The sequence below is a fragment of the Oreochromis aureus genome, linkage group 9, assembly GCF_013358895.1.
Source record: "Oreochromis aureus strain Israel breed Guangdong linkage group 9, ZZ_aureus, whole genome shotgun sequence".
Classification (NCBI taxonomy): domain Eukaryota; kingdom Metazoa; phylum Chordata; class Actinopteri; order Cichliformes; family Cichlidae; genus Oreochromis; species Oreochromis aureus.
In genome coordinates this window covers 25,110,869-25,127,697 of record NC_052950.1, presented here as the reverse complement: position 1 = coordinate 25,127,697, position 16,829 = coordinate 25,110,869, and the positions used below count along the sequence as shown (strand labels likewise).

At 38.9% G+C, this 16,829-nt stretch overlaps 1 protein-coding gene across 2 annotated transcripts; it reads right to left on the bottom strand.

Moving 5' to 3' along the window:
- Positions 1–299: 299 nt before the first annotated feature.
- Positions 300–15,485, bottom strand: prtfdc1a (phosphoribosyl transferase domain containing 1a). 2 transcript variants are annotated; one of them, XM_039617527.1, is made up of 10 exons: positions 15,340–15,484; positions 15,109–15,197; positions 14,602–14,708; positions 13,998–14,181; positions 8,818–8,883; positions 6,276–6,293; positions 4,857–4,939; positions 4,439–4,485; positions 3,135–3,211; positions 300–505 (listed from the first exon to the last, which is right to left on the bottom strand). In XM_039617527.1, the coding sequence occupies exons 2-10, from the start codon at positions 15,157–15,159 to the stop codon at positions 458–460; spliced, it is 681 nt and encodes a 226-aa protein (XP_039473461.1). In that variant the 5' UTR covers positions 15,160–15,197; positions 15,340–15,484; the 3' UTR covers positions 300–457. The 2 variants fall into 2 exon arrangements, with proteins under 2 accessions (XP_039473461.1, XP_031601658.2); XM_031745798.2 differs by lacking the exon at positions 6,276–6,293 and having other exon boundaries at positions 15,340–15,485.
- Between the last annotated feature and the right edge of the window lie 1,344 nt (positions 15,486–16,829).

Below are 16,829 nucleotides of genomic sequence, written 5' to 3'. Positions count from 1 at the left end.
AAAACATCTTCTACTGTCAAACTCTACACATACATCATCCTGTATAGAGAAGGTCAAACTTACAAAGGAAAAAAAAAACCCACACTGACAGAAACAAGCAGATCCAGCGCGGTGTGGAGATGCTGTACCCACTGTGTGCTGTGGGCGTCATCCGGGTACGAGGATGCCAACGTCCATAAGCTCGCTCCATCTGTCACCAGCGTCCTGTCCTGGTGGGCGGCTTGTCTTTCTTTTATTTAACACTTTCTTTGTTCCTGTGTGAATCTCATCAACATGCAAAGAAAGGATGAGGCAATAACTGAATTAAACGCCTTTTAATTCACAACATAAAAACATTTCACAGTGTCCATCCAGCACTGAATTGTAAAGAAGACCAAAAAAAACCTAATTGTTACAGCAATGGGAGAGAAATATGTGCTGCTGTAAAACTGAGTGTAACTAATGGCTTCATGTCTTCTCATATCTTGTACTTCATCTTTCCTGTTCTGCTGAGGACACAGATATGCTGAAAGGAGAAGGGGTGATAAAAAAACAAAACAATTAGCTTTGCGATCTTTTCTACAAACTTTAAATTCCATTTGCAGTATGAAACCACAAAAACCTGCAAATTTGAAAAGAGAAGAAAGTAATCTCCAAAGATATGACTCATTCATTAATCTAACTTTGGGTGTCCTGGGGATTCAACTCATATTTCTTCTGTGGGATGAGGACAGATAAGAGGGTAAGCTTTAACTCTGTCTGATTATCAGAGCCTAACCTCTACATTCCACAGGTCACACGCCTTCAGACTTTCATAACGAATACCACCCCCCTCAAACATGGACAAGAGCCACACACACAACCATACAGCACAAACAGTGCGTGCTGCACATACTGTACGTGACTGTGGGAGTCAAGCTTAGTGTTTCACATGAGTAAGAGGTAAATTCAAGGTCACGTTTCACAGATAAAAACAGCAGGGTCCATATAGATTTGAACTTATTGCTTTTAGAAAGACTTGAATTAAACTGAATTCATATCAAAAAGAAAGTGAGAATATTTACAGGAGAACAACAGCCTAAAGAAAAAAACTAATCTAAATAATCCATATGTTTTACTATATTTCCACTAAAAGTAAACAGAAATAAACCGATAGAAAAATATTGTGCAAATGCTTGTGTAGTAATTTTTAAAAAAGCAAGGAAAATACAGAGTAGTTATACATTGTGGGTTATGTGCTGAGCTTCAGCAGAAAGAATAATGATATAAAAGCACAGGAAGAGGTAATCCTTCTCAAATAAAAACATGAAACAAAAATAAAATGCATGTACATTATTATTTGAGTTCTGACCAGTGCTTATTTATTTTGCTTATTTCACTACCTTAACACATTGTTACCTACACAGGGTTTAATATTTTTTATCTTCTGTGTTAAGCACATTGTACTTACATGTGATGAAATGTGATAGATAAACAAAGTTGCCATTGTCTTTTTTTTTAATTTTTTTAACATAAGTAACCATGTGTCCTGCTCTTAGTGTTGTAATGCCATTTGGAGGTTGGAGTTTCTAGGAATTTGAACCAAGTGGATGGAGGCTTGGAAATAAGCAGTTTATCATGGGTATAGGGTTGTCTTCTACTGTTTTTAAGACTGGGTTGTAGTTTGGTGACTATTAAAAATGTGCATTTAACAATCTGCAAAAGATAGATGATATTTGTAAAGTGTGAATAGTGTATGGTTTTGGATATTGAAGAGGAAGACTTTGCAGGTATAGCGCTCATTTTATGCTGTGTATTTTATGTTTCAATTAGCAGGTTGAAGCAGGATAAATGATAATGGCAAACAAAGGAGGGCAGAGAAGCCATCTTTGCCTAGAACCCCTGCGTAAAGTGAAGCACTGTGATATTAGTTCATTGGTAATAACTGCTGCCATTGGTGCTGTGCAGTCCACTCTATTCTCCAGAGGAACTTTTACTTGGCTTAAAATAAAACAGCAGTCTTCTTAATCCTAATATTTAGAAGCAGTGGATAAATCTGTGCTTTTTGTGCAAATTAAAGCACTTTAGAACAATTTTTCAGATTAATATTTGTGCTACAGTTTGAATCTCGACTCATAGCAGCAACAACGTATGCTCACTGTATTTGGTACCCCTTGCTAGTACTGGGTTGGACCTCTTTTGCCTTTAGAAGTGCCTTGATTCTTCATGGCACAGATTCAACAAGTTCCTGGAAACATTCCTCAGAGATTTGGGGCTGTACTGGCATGATAGCATTACACAGTTGCTGCAGAACTAGACAGCTGCACTTCCACGAGGAGACTATTGCGCTCCACCAAATCCAAAACTTGGATTGAGATCTGGTGACTGTGGAAGCTACTTGAGTACAGTGAGGTCACTGTCATGTTCAAGAAACAAGTTTGATGTGATTTAAACTCTATATTATGGTGATTTTATCCTGCTGAAAGGAGTCATCACAAGCTGGGTACTCTGTGATCATAATTGGAAATAGTCAGAAAAGAGCTGTGGGCCAAAGTGTGCCAAGAACAAATGTTCATGTTCAAAGTCATCTAAGAACACTTTCCTCCCCATTTGGTTTGAACAGATTGTCTTGACCATGGCTACATGGCTAAATGCACTAAGTTGCTGCCATGTGATTGGCCAATTAGATATTTGTGTTAACAAGCAATTGAACTAATGTACCTCACAAAGTGGCTGATGAGTGCTGTTTGAGATTGTTTTGGGGGGGTTAGTACATCAAGTCTGTTGGCCACATCTTCATACAACCCAATAAACTCACCATTTATGGTTAATCAGGAACTGGAAAAAATAGATACAATACTTCATTCATTTTTATCTTACATGTAAAAAATCTATTATCTATATCATTTAGTGACTCCTGTCCTGGGTGATACTGTTAAGCGCACAGACCTCCTTGTGAACACAGACAGAAACCACCTGCTCTGAGCTACTTTGCCTACATGTAAAATCTCCTCGGGCAGGGAGCATACCTGTTGGGTGAGTTTAGGTTTCAGGCAAAAGAAATAATGTCTTTGATTTACTATGTTTACTCTCCCCTCCTGTCTCTTTCATCCCTTTCTCTCAGCTCTTTAAAAGGTCACAGGCTTTGCTGGAGTGTCAGTAAACTAAGGACTTACATTCAGGTCACGGAAGTATTCATTGTAGTCAAGGGCATAGCCAACAACAAACCGGTTGGGAATTTCAAATCCAACATCTGACAATGCAAACACAGACATGAATGTTAAGTATCCTGATTTGTTTAACATTAAACAAAAATGTCATGTTAGTCTTTTGAATAAACCAGGAGTGAGTGGCTGTGATATCGCACATAAGAGCTAGAAATACACATTCTGATGCCTTTATTTGAAATAATTATGAGGTGTAACAAATACATTTCAGCTCAAATTAAAGATGACTGATAGGTGTTGATGAAGCAGTCTCACCTGAAACGTCACATCTGATTAAGCGAACAAGAAAAACAAGTGACACATGTTAGGAGGAAAATCTAACACCCAGAGCTTAAACTTCTGAGTACCCTGCTGTAAGCTTTTTTTTTAAATGCCAGTATGTAGAGCTGAAAAGTTAAGCTAAAGATGATGTGAGAAAATCTGCAATACCTCCACTAGCCACAAGAGGCCAGTTCAAAGTTCAAAGCTTGGTTCAAAAAATAGTTTGTTTAATTGAGGTGGACTTAAAAGGACTGTCTTTGATACTTTTTGTTTCTCCAGTGCTTCTATTTTAGTGTGTGAGAATGTTAGACACAGCGCTTAGGTATAGGAAAAAGTGCTTATATGAATGTGCATGTGAATGAGGCATGTAGTAAAGCATGTTTTGCTGCGATAGGATCTTAAGAGATCTGTGCATAAGCGAATGACTGGAAATCCTAATGAACTAAAGCAACATTGTAAAGAAGAGTCTGTTAAAATTCTTCTACAACAAAGTGAAAGACTGATAAAATCCCATAGAAAATAATAACTTGCTAAAGATGGTTCTACAAGCTAAAAAAATAATGGAGTATACTTAGTTTTAACCTACTGTTCCTCTATTTTGGCTTAGTTTTTCTATCATACAAAGACGTGGTGTAGATCATGTATGATTGTTCATATGAGGTTGTATTTAGGTCATTTCAGAACCTGCTAAAGACTAGATCATTGTGATTATGTCCTGATATGCAAGGCTTTAGAATTAAACGCGAGTATACTTTCTTTTTCCCGTGACTGCAGCCAGTAGTTAATATTTGTAACCTAAAGCTATATCTTGTTTGTTTAATTTGTGCAAAAACTGATGTCCTGAACTCCGGACAGGACACTTCCCTAATAATGAACAATTTGCTAAATGATCTAAACTTTGAAAAAAGTGAAAAAATAAGAATAAATGAAAAAGACTGATGAGTAGGGTACGGTGTGGGTGTTACAAAGGTTAAAACAAAGAACATAGTTACAGTCTGTCAGACTTTCAGCCATGTTAGGGAGCCTCTTCACCAGCAGCCTGAAATACAAAATAATAATGTTAATTACCATCAAATGTTAAATTATGTATACAATATCAAAAAGTTGACTTTTTTCAGTTTAATTTAAAGACATTCATTGGTACAAAAACCATGGTGATGAGACGAAGACTTGAATATTTTTTAAAAATGTACATTTTTGGAGTGTTTTCACAATCCAGAGGAAATAAACTTTCAACATGAACCATGTGTGAGAGATGTTTATCGTGTTTCTGTGATCTCGGGAATGCATAGGAACAGCCCACAGACACGAGATAGCGGTGACTGTGGACAAGTGATATCTTCTCGTGCTCGTCACACGCTTGGCATTTCCTTTACAGGGAAAACACAGACGACTAAAAAACTGGCTCACCCCGCGACCTTGACCATCTTGGGTTCAAAGGTCTCCACATGCTTCAGAAGGGCCTTCATGGTCTTTCCTGTGTCAACTATGGCCTGAGGGGAGGGAAGAGCAAAGGAAGAGAGGAAGAGATTTGGAGGAAAGAACGTGGGATATATGAGAGTAGAAAAAAGATCAAGATACAGTACTGTGCAAAAGTCTTGAGCCACAGCTGATTTCTTTATATTTTGCTTTCCAGGAGCCAGATCTTCTTGTACTTCAGGCTTTATTAAGGTCTTTTAAAGTTTGCCTTTGGACATTGGCTGGTTTTCACGTGTTCAGTCCTTGAACCTGTCCATCAGAGGAATGCTGAGACAATTTATGAGCAGCCTGTCACAAAAGCACTTTTCACTATGAAAAATGCCAAAGATAATGCAATTTGATGTGTTTCCCAAAGAACTCTTAGGAGAAAACATGGCGTATTTTGTCATGATGTGTAGCGTTCCCTAAAAAAAAATGGTGGAAACTGACAAGTGGACAAAAAAAGAAGCAGGCCTCAAAAAGCTATATATAGCAGGTGGACAGAATCTAAAAGTCATATTATTAAGAATTAGGAAGAAAATCCAGCAAAGACTTGACGCAAGACTTTAGAGATCCATGTGACCCTTCAGTTGATCCATCTGTTTGTTAAAACCTCATCAGAAATGGTCTCGGTCGAATGGGGAACACTAGCCTCAATATTATAGAAGCAGTGTGGGGTCTTTGAATAGCTTCCCGAAGCCTGGAGAAATATTCCTGAAGACTACTTAAAGAAATGAAAAGAAAGCTTGCTCAAGAGAGTTCAGACAAAAATCAAATATTGACTTTCAAGCTTGTTAGAATTGTACAAACACTGTTTTTGTGTTATATATTGCATTTTTATTTATGTTTGCACAAATTTCAATAAATTTCTGCACCTATTTCCCATTTTCCCAGAAAAATAAAAAGGAATGAGGGGTTGCTCAAGACTTTTGCACAGATATTGATCAACTGAAATAGGTAAATGCATTGATGAGCGATTAATGAATGCAGGAGTGGCATCTGAGAGACGATTTCCAGTTACTGAAAACTTTTCTGTTACATGCATTTAAGAGGTAAAACATTGTTTAACTGAGAAATATTACATTGAACTTGAGCAGCTGTTCTTGTTTTGCATCATGCTTTTTATCCTTCAGCCCATGTAAATATCTTCTTATGTGTGTCTGAATTGAGTCCAGAACCCTTCACAACTGGAACATGATCCCAAAGAGGAAAAGAATGAGTTTTTTTCTTTTTTTCCCCCTGCGTCGACATAAACCACAACAATGACAACGGCTTTTCAAAAGTAAATCGTGTCTCAAAGGGGGCAGAAATGGTGCTAATTTGAAGGGATTTATCCGACAAAAATAGAAAAACATACACACACACACTCACCTCAACAATGAGCACACTCTTGGTAACATGTGAAAAAAAAGGAAAGAGAAAGATTAGAGAACGGTCACCTTTGAATTTTAATACTGTTCAAGCAAAGCAAAAATAAAGGCGGTGTTGTGTCTTTGAATTTCTTAGAGATGGTATCTATAGCAGCGATGTTGGCAGTATCTTTAGCGCCTGAACAAAAACACAGACGACTCATTCTCTTCTCCTCAGTAATGAACATCTGTGTCTACAGTGAGCAAAAGTCACTTCGGAGCTGCACACTTTCACTGCTGCACACTTTCAAATGAATTCTTGTTCCCTTGGCTGGGTGTATGGGACTCTTTGTGAGAGCAGTGGAGAGTATCTATGGTTTTGGGGAGAGTGATCGCAGAGAATGCGGGCGCCTGGCCAGTGTTCCCAGTCTACACCTGAACACTCTTGCATAACGCTTAATAGGAACAAGTAAAGAACACAAAAGCTCCAGCACAACTAACCTGTCTTACTGCCTGCTGCAAACTATGGAGCCAGTTGGACAACAAATATGCACTGGCAATTATTTCACTGTGTATGGCATCATTGGCTGGGATTTTATGGTTCTCCTAGGATCTCTAAATGAGATGTTTTGACTTGTTTTTGTAATTACATTTTTGGAACCTTGGGAATCACTTGTAATGTTTAGCACGTTGAAGCTGGTAAACATTAGAAGGTTTTTTTGCGGGGGGGGGGGCAACAAAACATGTGAAAAACCTGCTAATTGAGATTTTTGCTTTAACTACAGTGAGGCATGCATTCAGTACATGGCCAGGAGAGTTGAGACAAACAAGGCTTTCAGGTCATCCAACTTTTAACGTTTTGTGATTCAAGTGATCTGAGAGGGAACTAGCTGTCTGCACCTCCTCAAGCCTCTTTAGAAAATCTAACCCAGTTGTGTAAAACATAAGGCCTGTGGACCAGAACTGGCCATGCAAAAATTCCAATTTTGCCCAATGGATGGCTTTGGAAAATGTGAAGAAGGGCATATACTTTTGGACTTTTAAGGTATTTTTATAGGTTTTACAGCTTTTCCTACTGATTGAGACCTCCCCCTTGGGTATTCATACTACACCTAAGTAATTAAGTAACAGATAAACAATTAAATAACAGAAAATTCCTGTTTTTAAAAAAAAATTATATTCACAAAAGAGGACATTTTCTGTGAATTAACAGAAACTTTCTGTTCTATAATTGCATGATCATGTGGGAAGTGAGCTACCTGGATATAGGATTTTTTCCCCCCTTTTTTGTCATTTTACTCATTTCTTAAAATGAATCATGCTGAAAGATTTACAACAGCAGAATTTTGTTTTGGAAAACTGAGATATGCTGTTGAAATTGCGCCTTTTCTTATATTAAGATGTCTCAGGGATTAAATGTGTGTGACAGAAAGGGGTATTTCACTTGTCCGATCCACTTAAGATCAAACTGAGCTGTATGTGACTCACGATAAAAAAATTAGTTTGACATCCCTGATTTAACCTCAAGGAGGAGAGCTATATTTTCCTGATTTAGACCCACTGCAATTTTACCTTTCTTAGTTTACTCTTTAAATATTGTAACACCTTTTAATTACCATTAGAAGGAATAAATGTTAATTTATCACTGAAATAGTGACCCGGGGATGGTGCTAGAGGAAAATTCAGAAACTTAATTGGTTGCGAGTCATCCTGTGCACCAAACTTTGTGCAGGATCCCCCTGTGATGCAAATCAGAGTAGTAGTAGTATCATTAATAAGGTCATCTCAGGCACAGCTCTGTGTTCATGTCACCTCACAGATCAACATAACATTTACATCACTGAGCTGACATTATACTGGCATCATCACGAAGAAACTCATACTCGAATTGGAACTGAGCCTCAGAAACATTTCGCTGAGGAAATGATGATGACTGATGATTAGTTTTGTTGATAATGTATGAGACTTGTGGGAGGCTTGTGTGTAACATTTCCGTCCAGGGGAAGAATTATGACAAGAACACCAACATTTTTTTTTCCAAATGATTCATGCTCTCTGTGTAAGGTGCCTGTCAGATTTTCTGTTTTTATTCCATCTGACCTTCTTAACCGACGTGAAAATACATTGTAGCTAAAGCACATTTTGACAGCTAACTTTAAAGAATTCAACATCAGTGTTTTTTTTACTCCAGGGTAATTCCTCACAATGCCACAGACTGTCCTTACAGGCTCCTCAGTCCTCCCTGCCAGGGCTTAGCAGGGACAAACAGTCAATAAATCTGCCTTCTTCATTTGCCTGAAATCTCTGATTCATGGCCAGCCTGGAGACTGTAGGACGATATGGTGAGCAAGCCTCAAAAGTCAGAGCATAAGGGTGTGGTCTTGTCTAAGACTAAGTCTAACAAATGTAACTGTGTGACTTTGATCGCTTGGGAAAAATTTCTACCTAAAGACAGATTAACTGACAGCTCCCTCTTGAGGCTAGGGTAGTTTCTTTTAAACAGCATGTAAAAATATCCTTATCCCATATCATTATCCTGACTTTGCTTAATTAAAAACACACACCTTTCCACGTAGAAAAGACAGATCTCGGCATCCTATAATGTGCAGGTCCTCTGTTGATTGGTCATTCTGGTGAGAAGACGAAAAGAGGGCAGTTAATTTGTATTTTGCAACCCAGCAATTGTAATTTTTGCCCTTTTTGTTACTCCATGGTTTCTGTTAATTATAATAAATTGCCTTTAACTGTGATTTGCAGTCAGGGATATGTGCAGCAAACTCAGTTAACTGCACTGGTTTTCAAACTTTCTTTGCTCAAGCCACACCAAAGTTCAAGCCAGAATTTCAAGGCACACCCATACTCATAATTGCAGAAAATGGCCTCTAAGTCATCTGGAATATCAGCAGGTTTTAATTTGCTGCTATTGTCAGATGAAGGAACTTTCAGGAATACAGATCCTTACATCTGCAATAAACTCCACTTGTATATAACTTGCACCCATCTCGTTATCAGACACTTTTTTGGTGTCTGAATGCGTCGTTATCTTAATAACTTCTCTCAGCAAATGCTACACTTGGGCTGAATGCTGTCAATCCTGGTCCAAGTGAAGCCATACAACGCATAGCTTTGGCAGTAGTTTATTTTGACAGTTTCTTTTGCGGGGTTTTCTCCACACAAGATAGCAACTATTTGACTTCAATAACCAGGGCCTCTAATCAGGGATTTCATGTGTTCTAATATAGTGCATCGAAATTACATTTGTTACTTTTTGTACAGTGACAACACTAATGCTTAACAAAATCTAAGGCACACCAATTGGGAACCACTGTATTAAAGAAGCGAACAGATCATGACAGGTTTGAAAAAGGGTCAGAAAATATAAAAATTAAGTAAAAGTAATGTATAAGCAGTAGAAAATATCCATCAAAAAGAAATACAGGTTAATGATAAAAATTATATGGTATATTAAAGTGACTAAATGATTATAAACTCTCACTAAATATTTGGCTAACAGTTATAATAATTTTTAGCTAACAGCTAACAATAGATTAAATTATCTAAACATTCACACAGATATTTGAAATGCAGTAATTTCTTAAAACTGTGAATAAAAAGCTTTTTTCTAAATAGACTAGCAGCTAAATGCTAGCTAATGGTATGACTCAACAGCTAAAATTGCTAGCTAACGCTACAAACAAAATTGTTATCAAAGAAAATAATGAATGTTTGATCAGTAAGCTTAATGAAATGTATCGCTATTATATGAAGTACCTGCAAAAACAGGGGAGTAAGAACACTTAAAAAATACCATTCTTCCTAATATATAAAGAACACTATGGGCCGTTTAAAGAGTTAGCAAACAAAGAAAATTTCAACTGTAATCCAAGATTGGTTGAACTCAAACTGGCTGAACTTGAATTTAAACATAAAGGTGTTTTTACTTCATCAGACAGACCATCATGGGAACATCAGAAAAGAACATGATATAGTGATATATTTGTTAAAAATATAGTTACCATTACCAGTTATATTTACCACTGCGTTTTTATCATGTATGTTTCAGTATCATGGCTTTTGTGTGTATAACACTGCACTGTGTGGTACATAACTGCACATAGGGAGACATATTTGACAAAGTCTTTGAGATAAAATGTCCTGAACATAAACAAAGACATGAACTCTGAGGAAGCATGGTATTTAAAGCTTTTTAAGAATGAAGGCTTTGAAGTTAGACTTGGGCTGCTATACATGCATCACTTGGATAAGAGCAGCGGTGACGTGGACAAAATCCTGGCCTGGGGCAGGTCACATGTCTCCATCATGAGCAGTGAGATTGACTATAACAACATTATCACTCAAACACACAGTCCTACAGTGCAGTAACAGCAATCGCTACCTCACGTCATGTTGTTGACATGAAAATAGAATGATCAGGAATCAGATGAACTTTAATATATGACATGTCTGTGAAGGTTCTCAGTCATCCAGGTCATCGTAGACTAAGGAGCTTGGAAAGAAAAGCGTCTGGACTTCTTGAGTTGCTTGAAGACGTTTCACCTCTCATCCGAGAAGCTTCTTCAGTTCTAAGGATCAGTGGTGGAGAGTCCCAGATTTAAACCTAGTGGGAGTTTCCCCAAAGGGGGACAAAGGACCCCTGATGATCCTCTACCTAATCACATGAGCCAAGGTGTGAAAGCGGGTGTGGGTCCTAATCAGCCAGAGTTTCGGGTGAGCCCATTGTGAAACCTGGCCCCACCCTATCATGTGATTTCCTGAGGTCAGATGGCCCAGGGTGTGAGTGGGCGTTAAGGCGTCTAGGAAGGGATCTCAAAACTGGATTATAGATGGCAGACAGTTGGTGTCGTAAACCCCCGCCTCTGTTCAAAGATGGTCGCTCACAGTGGACGTAAATGGCTTCTTTCACTCCTCTTTCAAACCATCTGTCCTCTCTGTCCAAAATGTGAACGTTGGCATCCTCGAATGAGTGACCTTTATCCTTTAGTCTGAGTCTTGTCCTGTGGAGGTGGCTCTTCTATGTTGTGCCATGCGCTTGTGAAGTGGCTGTTTGGTCTCTCCAATGTAGAGGTCTGGGCATTCCTCACTGCACTGTACCGCATACACCACATTGTTCAGTTTGTGTTTAGGAGTTTTGTCTTTAGGGTGAACCAGTTTCTGTCTGAGTGTGTTGCTGGGTCTGAAGTACACTGGGATGTTGTGTTTGGAGAAAACTCTCCTGAGTTTCTCTGATACACCGGCTACATAGGGGATGACAATGTTGTTGCGTTTGTCCTTCTTATCCTCCCTCGCTGGTGTCTGATCTTCTTTTCTGTGCATCTTTGCTGACTTTATAAACGCCCAATTAGGATAACCGCATGTTTTAAGTGCTTCCTTTACATGTGTGTGTTCCTTCTTTTTCCCTTCAGGCTTAGAGGGAACATGTTCTGCCCGGTGGTGTAGGGTCCTGATTACTCCAAGTTTATGTTCCAGATGGTGATGGGAGTCAAAGAGGAGGTACTGGTCCGTGTGTGTGGGCTTCCGGTAAACTTCAATGTTGAGGTTGCCATTCTCTTCAATGTGCACGGCGCAGTCCAGGAAAGGCAAGCAGTTGTCCTTTGTGTCTTCCCTGGTGAACTTGATGTTTTTATCCACGGTGTTAATGTGCGCAGTGAAGGATTCCACTTCTTGTCTTTGGATTTTGACCCAGGTGTCGTCTACATATCTGTACCAGTGGCTGGGTACTCTCCCTTTAAAAGAGCCAAGAGCCTTTCTTTCCACTTCCTCCATGTAAAGGTTGGCTACAATAGGTGACACGGGGGAGCCCATGGCGCAGCCATGTTTCTGTCTGTAGAAACCCTCGTTGTATTTGAAATATGTAGTGGTGAGGCAGAGGTCTAACAGTGTGCAGATCTGATCGGGTGTGAAGTTAGTCCTGTCTTCCAAGGAGCTGTCTTCTTGTAGTCGTTTTCTGACAGTCTCCACTGCCTCCGTGGTGGGTATGCAAGTGAAGAGTGAGACTACATCAAAGGACACCATGGTTTCATCTGGATCCAGGGTAAGTTTCTGGACCTTGTCTGTGAAGTCGGTGGAGTTCTTGATGTGATGTGGGGTGTTCCCCACAAGAGGTGCTAGGACGGTTGCAAGGTGTTTCGCGATGTTGTAAGTGGCTGAGTTTAAGCTACTGACAATGGGTCTGAGTGGGACACCTTCCTTGTGGATCTTAGGAAGTCCGTAAATGCAGGGTATGGCATCCCCTGGGTAAAGTCGGTGATATGTGAGGCGTATATGACTATGCTTTTGTATGGTCTCTTAACTTGTCATCATATCTTTTCAGATTCAAGTGTGATTTCTGCCAGTTTTCTACTTTTGTCTTAATTTTCTGTAGCCGCTGCATTCAACTAGCCTTCACAAAGTTAAATAAAGCTGTAGTAAGTTGAACTTAATTTTGTATTATTTAAATAACTCATTCAACCTTGCCCTACTGAGGAAGAAAAAAAAAGCTTCTTTTCTTCACATCGTGGAACATCACACCGTTGCTAGGCTGTCCTCGCTGCTTTAACCTCCACAAAAGCCAGCGAATCCTCCCCTGTGCTCAAAAGGGACTAAAAAAATGTGACCACATGTAGAGAAAAACAAATCACATCCTTTCAGATGTGCTGCTTGCCAAAACACACCACGATAAAACAAGTGACTTTGCCGACAGTTGATATAATTGTTACCACTGCTGTGTCGTTCCACAGTTTATGCATTCCAGGTGTTAGACTCCATCATGACATGAGCTGTTTTTCTTGGCAGCAACAGCTGCACCAATTAGCAGACTACTATTTTCATGACCTGAGCTATGCAGTCACTCCACAATGAGTCGTCCTTGAGTTGCCCTGTGTGAATGTTTCACATTAAACATGAGCAACAGTGACATCTGGTGGCTCTGGCTAAAGTCTGAGTTTAAAGCAGGGCTTCAGCAAAAATGTTGGTCTTTATCATTTAAGATTCTGTTTTATTTTTATTTATTTAAGGTTAAAAGAACAAAAAAGCTCAGCAAAAATGCATGTCCCAAACTTCCTGATAGAAGATTGGAATCCTCACATTGCTTTCTTTGTCTGTTTAAACAACATATTCAATCAACTGACTGATATAAAACTGCAAAGGAATTCCATCCAGGTGGGAAGATGGAACCAAGAATATTTCACTAATATTTTGTATAAGAAGGAGAAATATGGGACGATGTGATTAAAGCATGTAATATGTTGTAATGTTTTGACATTTGCTATGTGTTCATTAGTTTGTAAATCCTCAGTTTAGCCACTGCTATGTTGTTTTTCAGCCAGAAGTGACCACATCTGGATGAAATGATGGAGTTCCAAGTTATCAGCCGACAGTGGCAAGCTTGGTTAACAAGGTGCATTCATAGACTTGAATTGGTTCATTGCACAGACAGAGATGTCTTGTAATTTGTGACACTAGCATATGGCTAAAATACTACAGCTTTACTCATTTGCTGACTTCTTGCCATGTGATTTGGCAGATAATTACTCCAATAGGCACCTACACCTCAATTAAAATGAAAAGGTCCAGTTCTGAGACTTAATGGAGAGCTCAAAGCTACATGAAACATTCCTAACTTAAAGCATTAATTAAATGTAAAAATCTAACAGCACACCTGTCACACCACCGGGTGTGGATGCTGGGCAAAATGCCCTTTGAGGCAATTTATGAAAGTGTTTTCATAGGTTGCTGCACTACCCACCAGGTAGCTCTTCAGACGGATGAACTCCACTCGGGTCTCGAGGTACTTGTTGGAGTTCCGGCCGAGAATCTTGATGAACTCCACCAGATCTGCACAGAATTTGTAGCCTCCCTTCAGGACACACAGGACCATTATGTTGTCATCCCGAAAGTCATCCATGATGTAGTGGGCCAGGCGTTCTGTCCTGCAAGAGCAAATCAAATCATACTACTAATGAGAACACTCAGAGATCGCAACTCCCCCCCAAGGGCAAGAGCCCTTTGATGTTTCATGCCTTTTAGTTTGATGTTTTATGCTGTCAGCATTGTTAATATAGAAATCTAGGATAGCATATAATGTTTTCGTGTCATTGTAAAGTAACATGAAATTGTATTGGGAAAATAATGAGCTCAAACAAAGATTGTCCTCCTTTGACCTGTGATGTTGAACGCTACATTCTGAAATGGTGTATTTTCTTTTCTTTACCCACACGATCGGAGCAGAAGTGGCTGAAATATTTTGTCGTCGATAAGCTGTAAAAATGTGAGATTTTAACATATATTCATGCAGCGTGTGATTTTACAAAACTTTATGACATCATTGTGATGTTGTAGGCCTTTCTTACCTATTCATGATTACCCCATGTGGAATGTAAACACTCTCAATGTCATCATGGTAGTGCTCAGGGTAGGTGAACAGGTCCAGACTGTAGCCTGGCCAATCATCTTTTATCTAGGACAGATTATTGGCAGTATAAACATATACTGGGAACATACAAAAATACATACATCATATGCTACAATCATTATAGTGTGATGATGTTTGTTCTAATCAATTATTTATATTTATTTAATTTGCATTACTATAAAATTGCTTTGCTTTTTCATTTTAGTCATTTTGACTTGTGTGTCTTGATTAACAAAAAACTTTGCAAGTTATACTTTTAAATATCTGAATTAAAAAAAAACAACTAAAATTGAAAGCAGACAGTTGCCTTTACTGCTTTGTTTACTATAAAACCACAAAAGATATTAAGTAGCAAAAAGGAAAATAATAGCCTCTAATAGCTGAAAAAGCAATTACCAAACACTACTTTAGCACTATAGATGTTTAAAGATCGTGTTAAGCATACCACAATTCCTCTTTTCATCCCTGCATTGTCCATCTGTAGCAGTGCTGACATTGTGGCATAAGTTATAGGCGAATCCACGTGAAAGTGACCTTAAGTGGAAACACAAAAACAGTTTGCTTCCTTCTCAACAAGACAAAAGCGGTAACACATAGAGAAACATTTCTTCAAATATGAACTTCGCTAACATCCTGAGCAACATCTCTAATCTGTTGTTAACAAATCATCACTTACTGTTACTGTTGCCTTCTTTTCAGCGCCCACTCACAAAGCAGAGAGGGAAAATAGGAAGGCGAGTCCCGGCCAGCCTCATGGGCCGTGCGATCACGCTTGAGTCATTTGTGCAAAAGGAAAGCGTTGTTTTGGTTGTGGAGATTTACATGGATAATCAGCTTCATGTGATGCTGTGCTGGCTCATGGCCGCATCGCGGGCCACTGCAGACGGGGGAAGGGGGAAAGAAATCTAACAACAAATGATTGGTTCAGTTTGTAAGCAGTAAATTTTATTCAGTTTTCTGAGGGAATACACTTTTTAAGGAACACAAGAAGAAATTGTTTGTCATTTAATAAGTGCTTAAATTTTAGCTCTGGATTTATGTATTCACAGGAGGAGAAAAGAAGAGCTAGACTTGAAAATCCACTTGAATGAAGGGCTGCTCAGTTACAGCAAAAATTGTAATCACAATTACTTTGGTTAATATTGAGATCACAACAATGTAATGTGATTATTTTGGGAAAATAGTGGGTAATTCATCAGAAAAAATCAAAATGAGAAATGTGACCTGAACTAAACACGGCCACAGCCTGATGGGGGAGTGAATTTGGGATTTTATGGAGGACACTTTTAAATGAGAGCTAAGGGGCTGAGATCATGTTGGTCTAATACTTACTGAAAGCCAAAATCCATTCATTTTCTTAACTCCTTATCCAATTTAGTGTTGTGAAAAGGCTGGACCTGCTGTTATAAAGTGAGATTTGGGGTGCACCTTGAACAGCTCGCCAATCCATCAAAAGGCTAACAGCAAGAGACAGATCACCATTCAAATGAAGGCCAAATTTCATTTAACAAGCGTGTCATTGGACTGTGGGAGGAAGCTGGAGACACAAAGAAAACCCTCACAGAAAGGCCCCGAGTGACTGATAGATTTAAACTCGAGACCTCCTTTCTATGAAGAAACTGTTCTAACCACTGCACTGCTCTGCTGCCCACGAGCTAAAATTGTAACTGAAATAACAACTTGAGTTAACAGCAATTTAGTATTGCTCTTAAAAATCCTGCATCATTTGGGCTTTAGTCATGAAACAACCTTCAAACTCCAAGTCCAACCATCGGAGGGGACATGAACACGGGGAGGTAATAGTCATAGTTTCAGTATTTTAAGGGTTGATATTCTGCCAGCACCCATCGACAAAACTCAGTTTAAACTGAGATCATGCTGCAAAAAACAACAACCTGGTCTACTTTCCCCCAATAGCTTTAAAAGAGCAAGAGGGTTAAAGGAAGTCTGTGTTGAGCTTGTAACCTGGTTTGTTTTGAGCTTTTCTTTCTCTGTTAAACTCTCAGAGGAATTAAACAGCAGGGTTCATCGTCATCAGCCAAAGCCTTCTCTCATGTCATGACACAGCACAAATTTATGTTTTTGGACCTACATACGGAAGCGGCCCAAGTCATAAATTCATGTGAGTGTTGTTTGTCTGAAAAAAATGTTGTATTTTGTATTAGC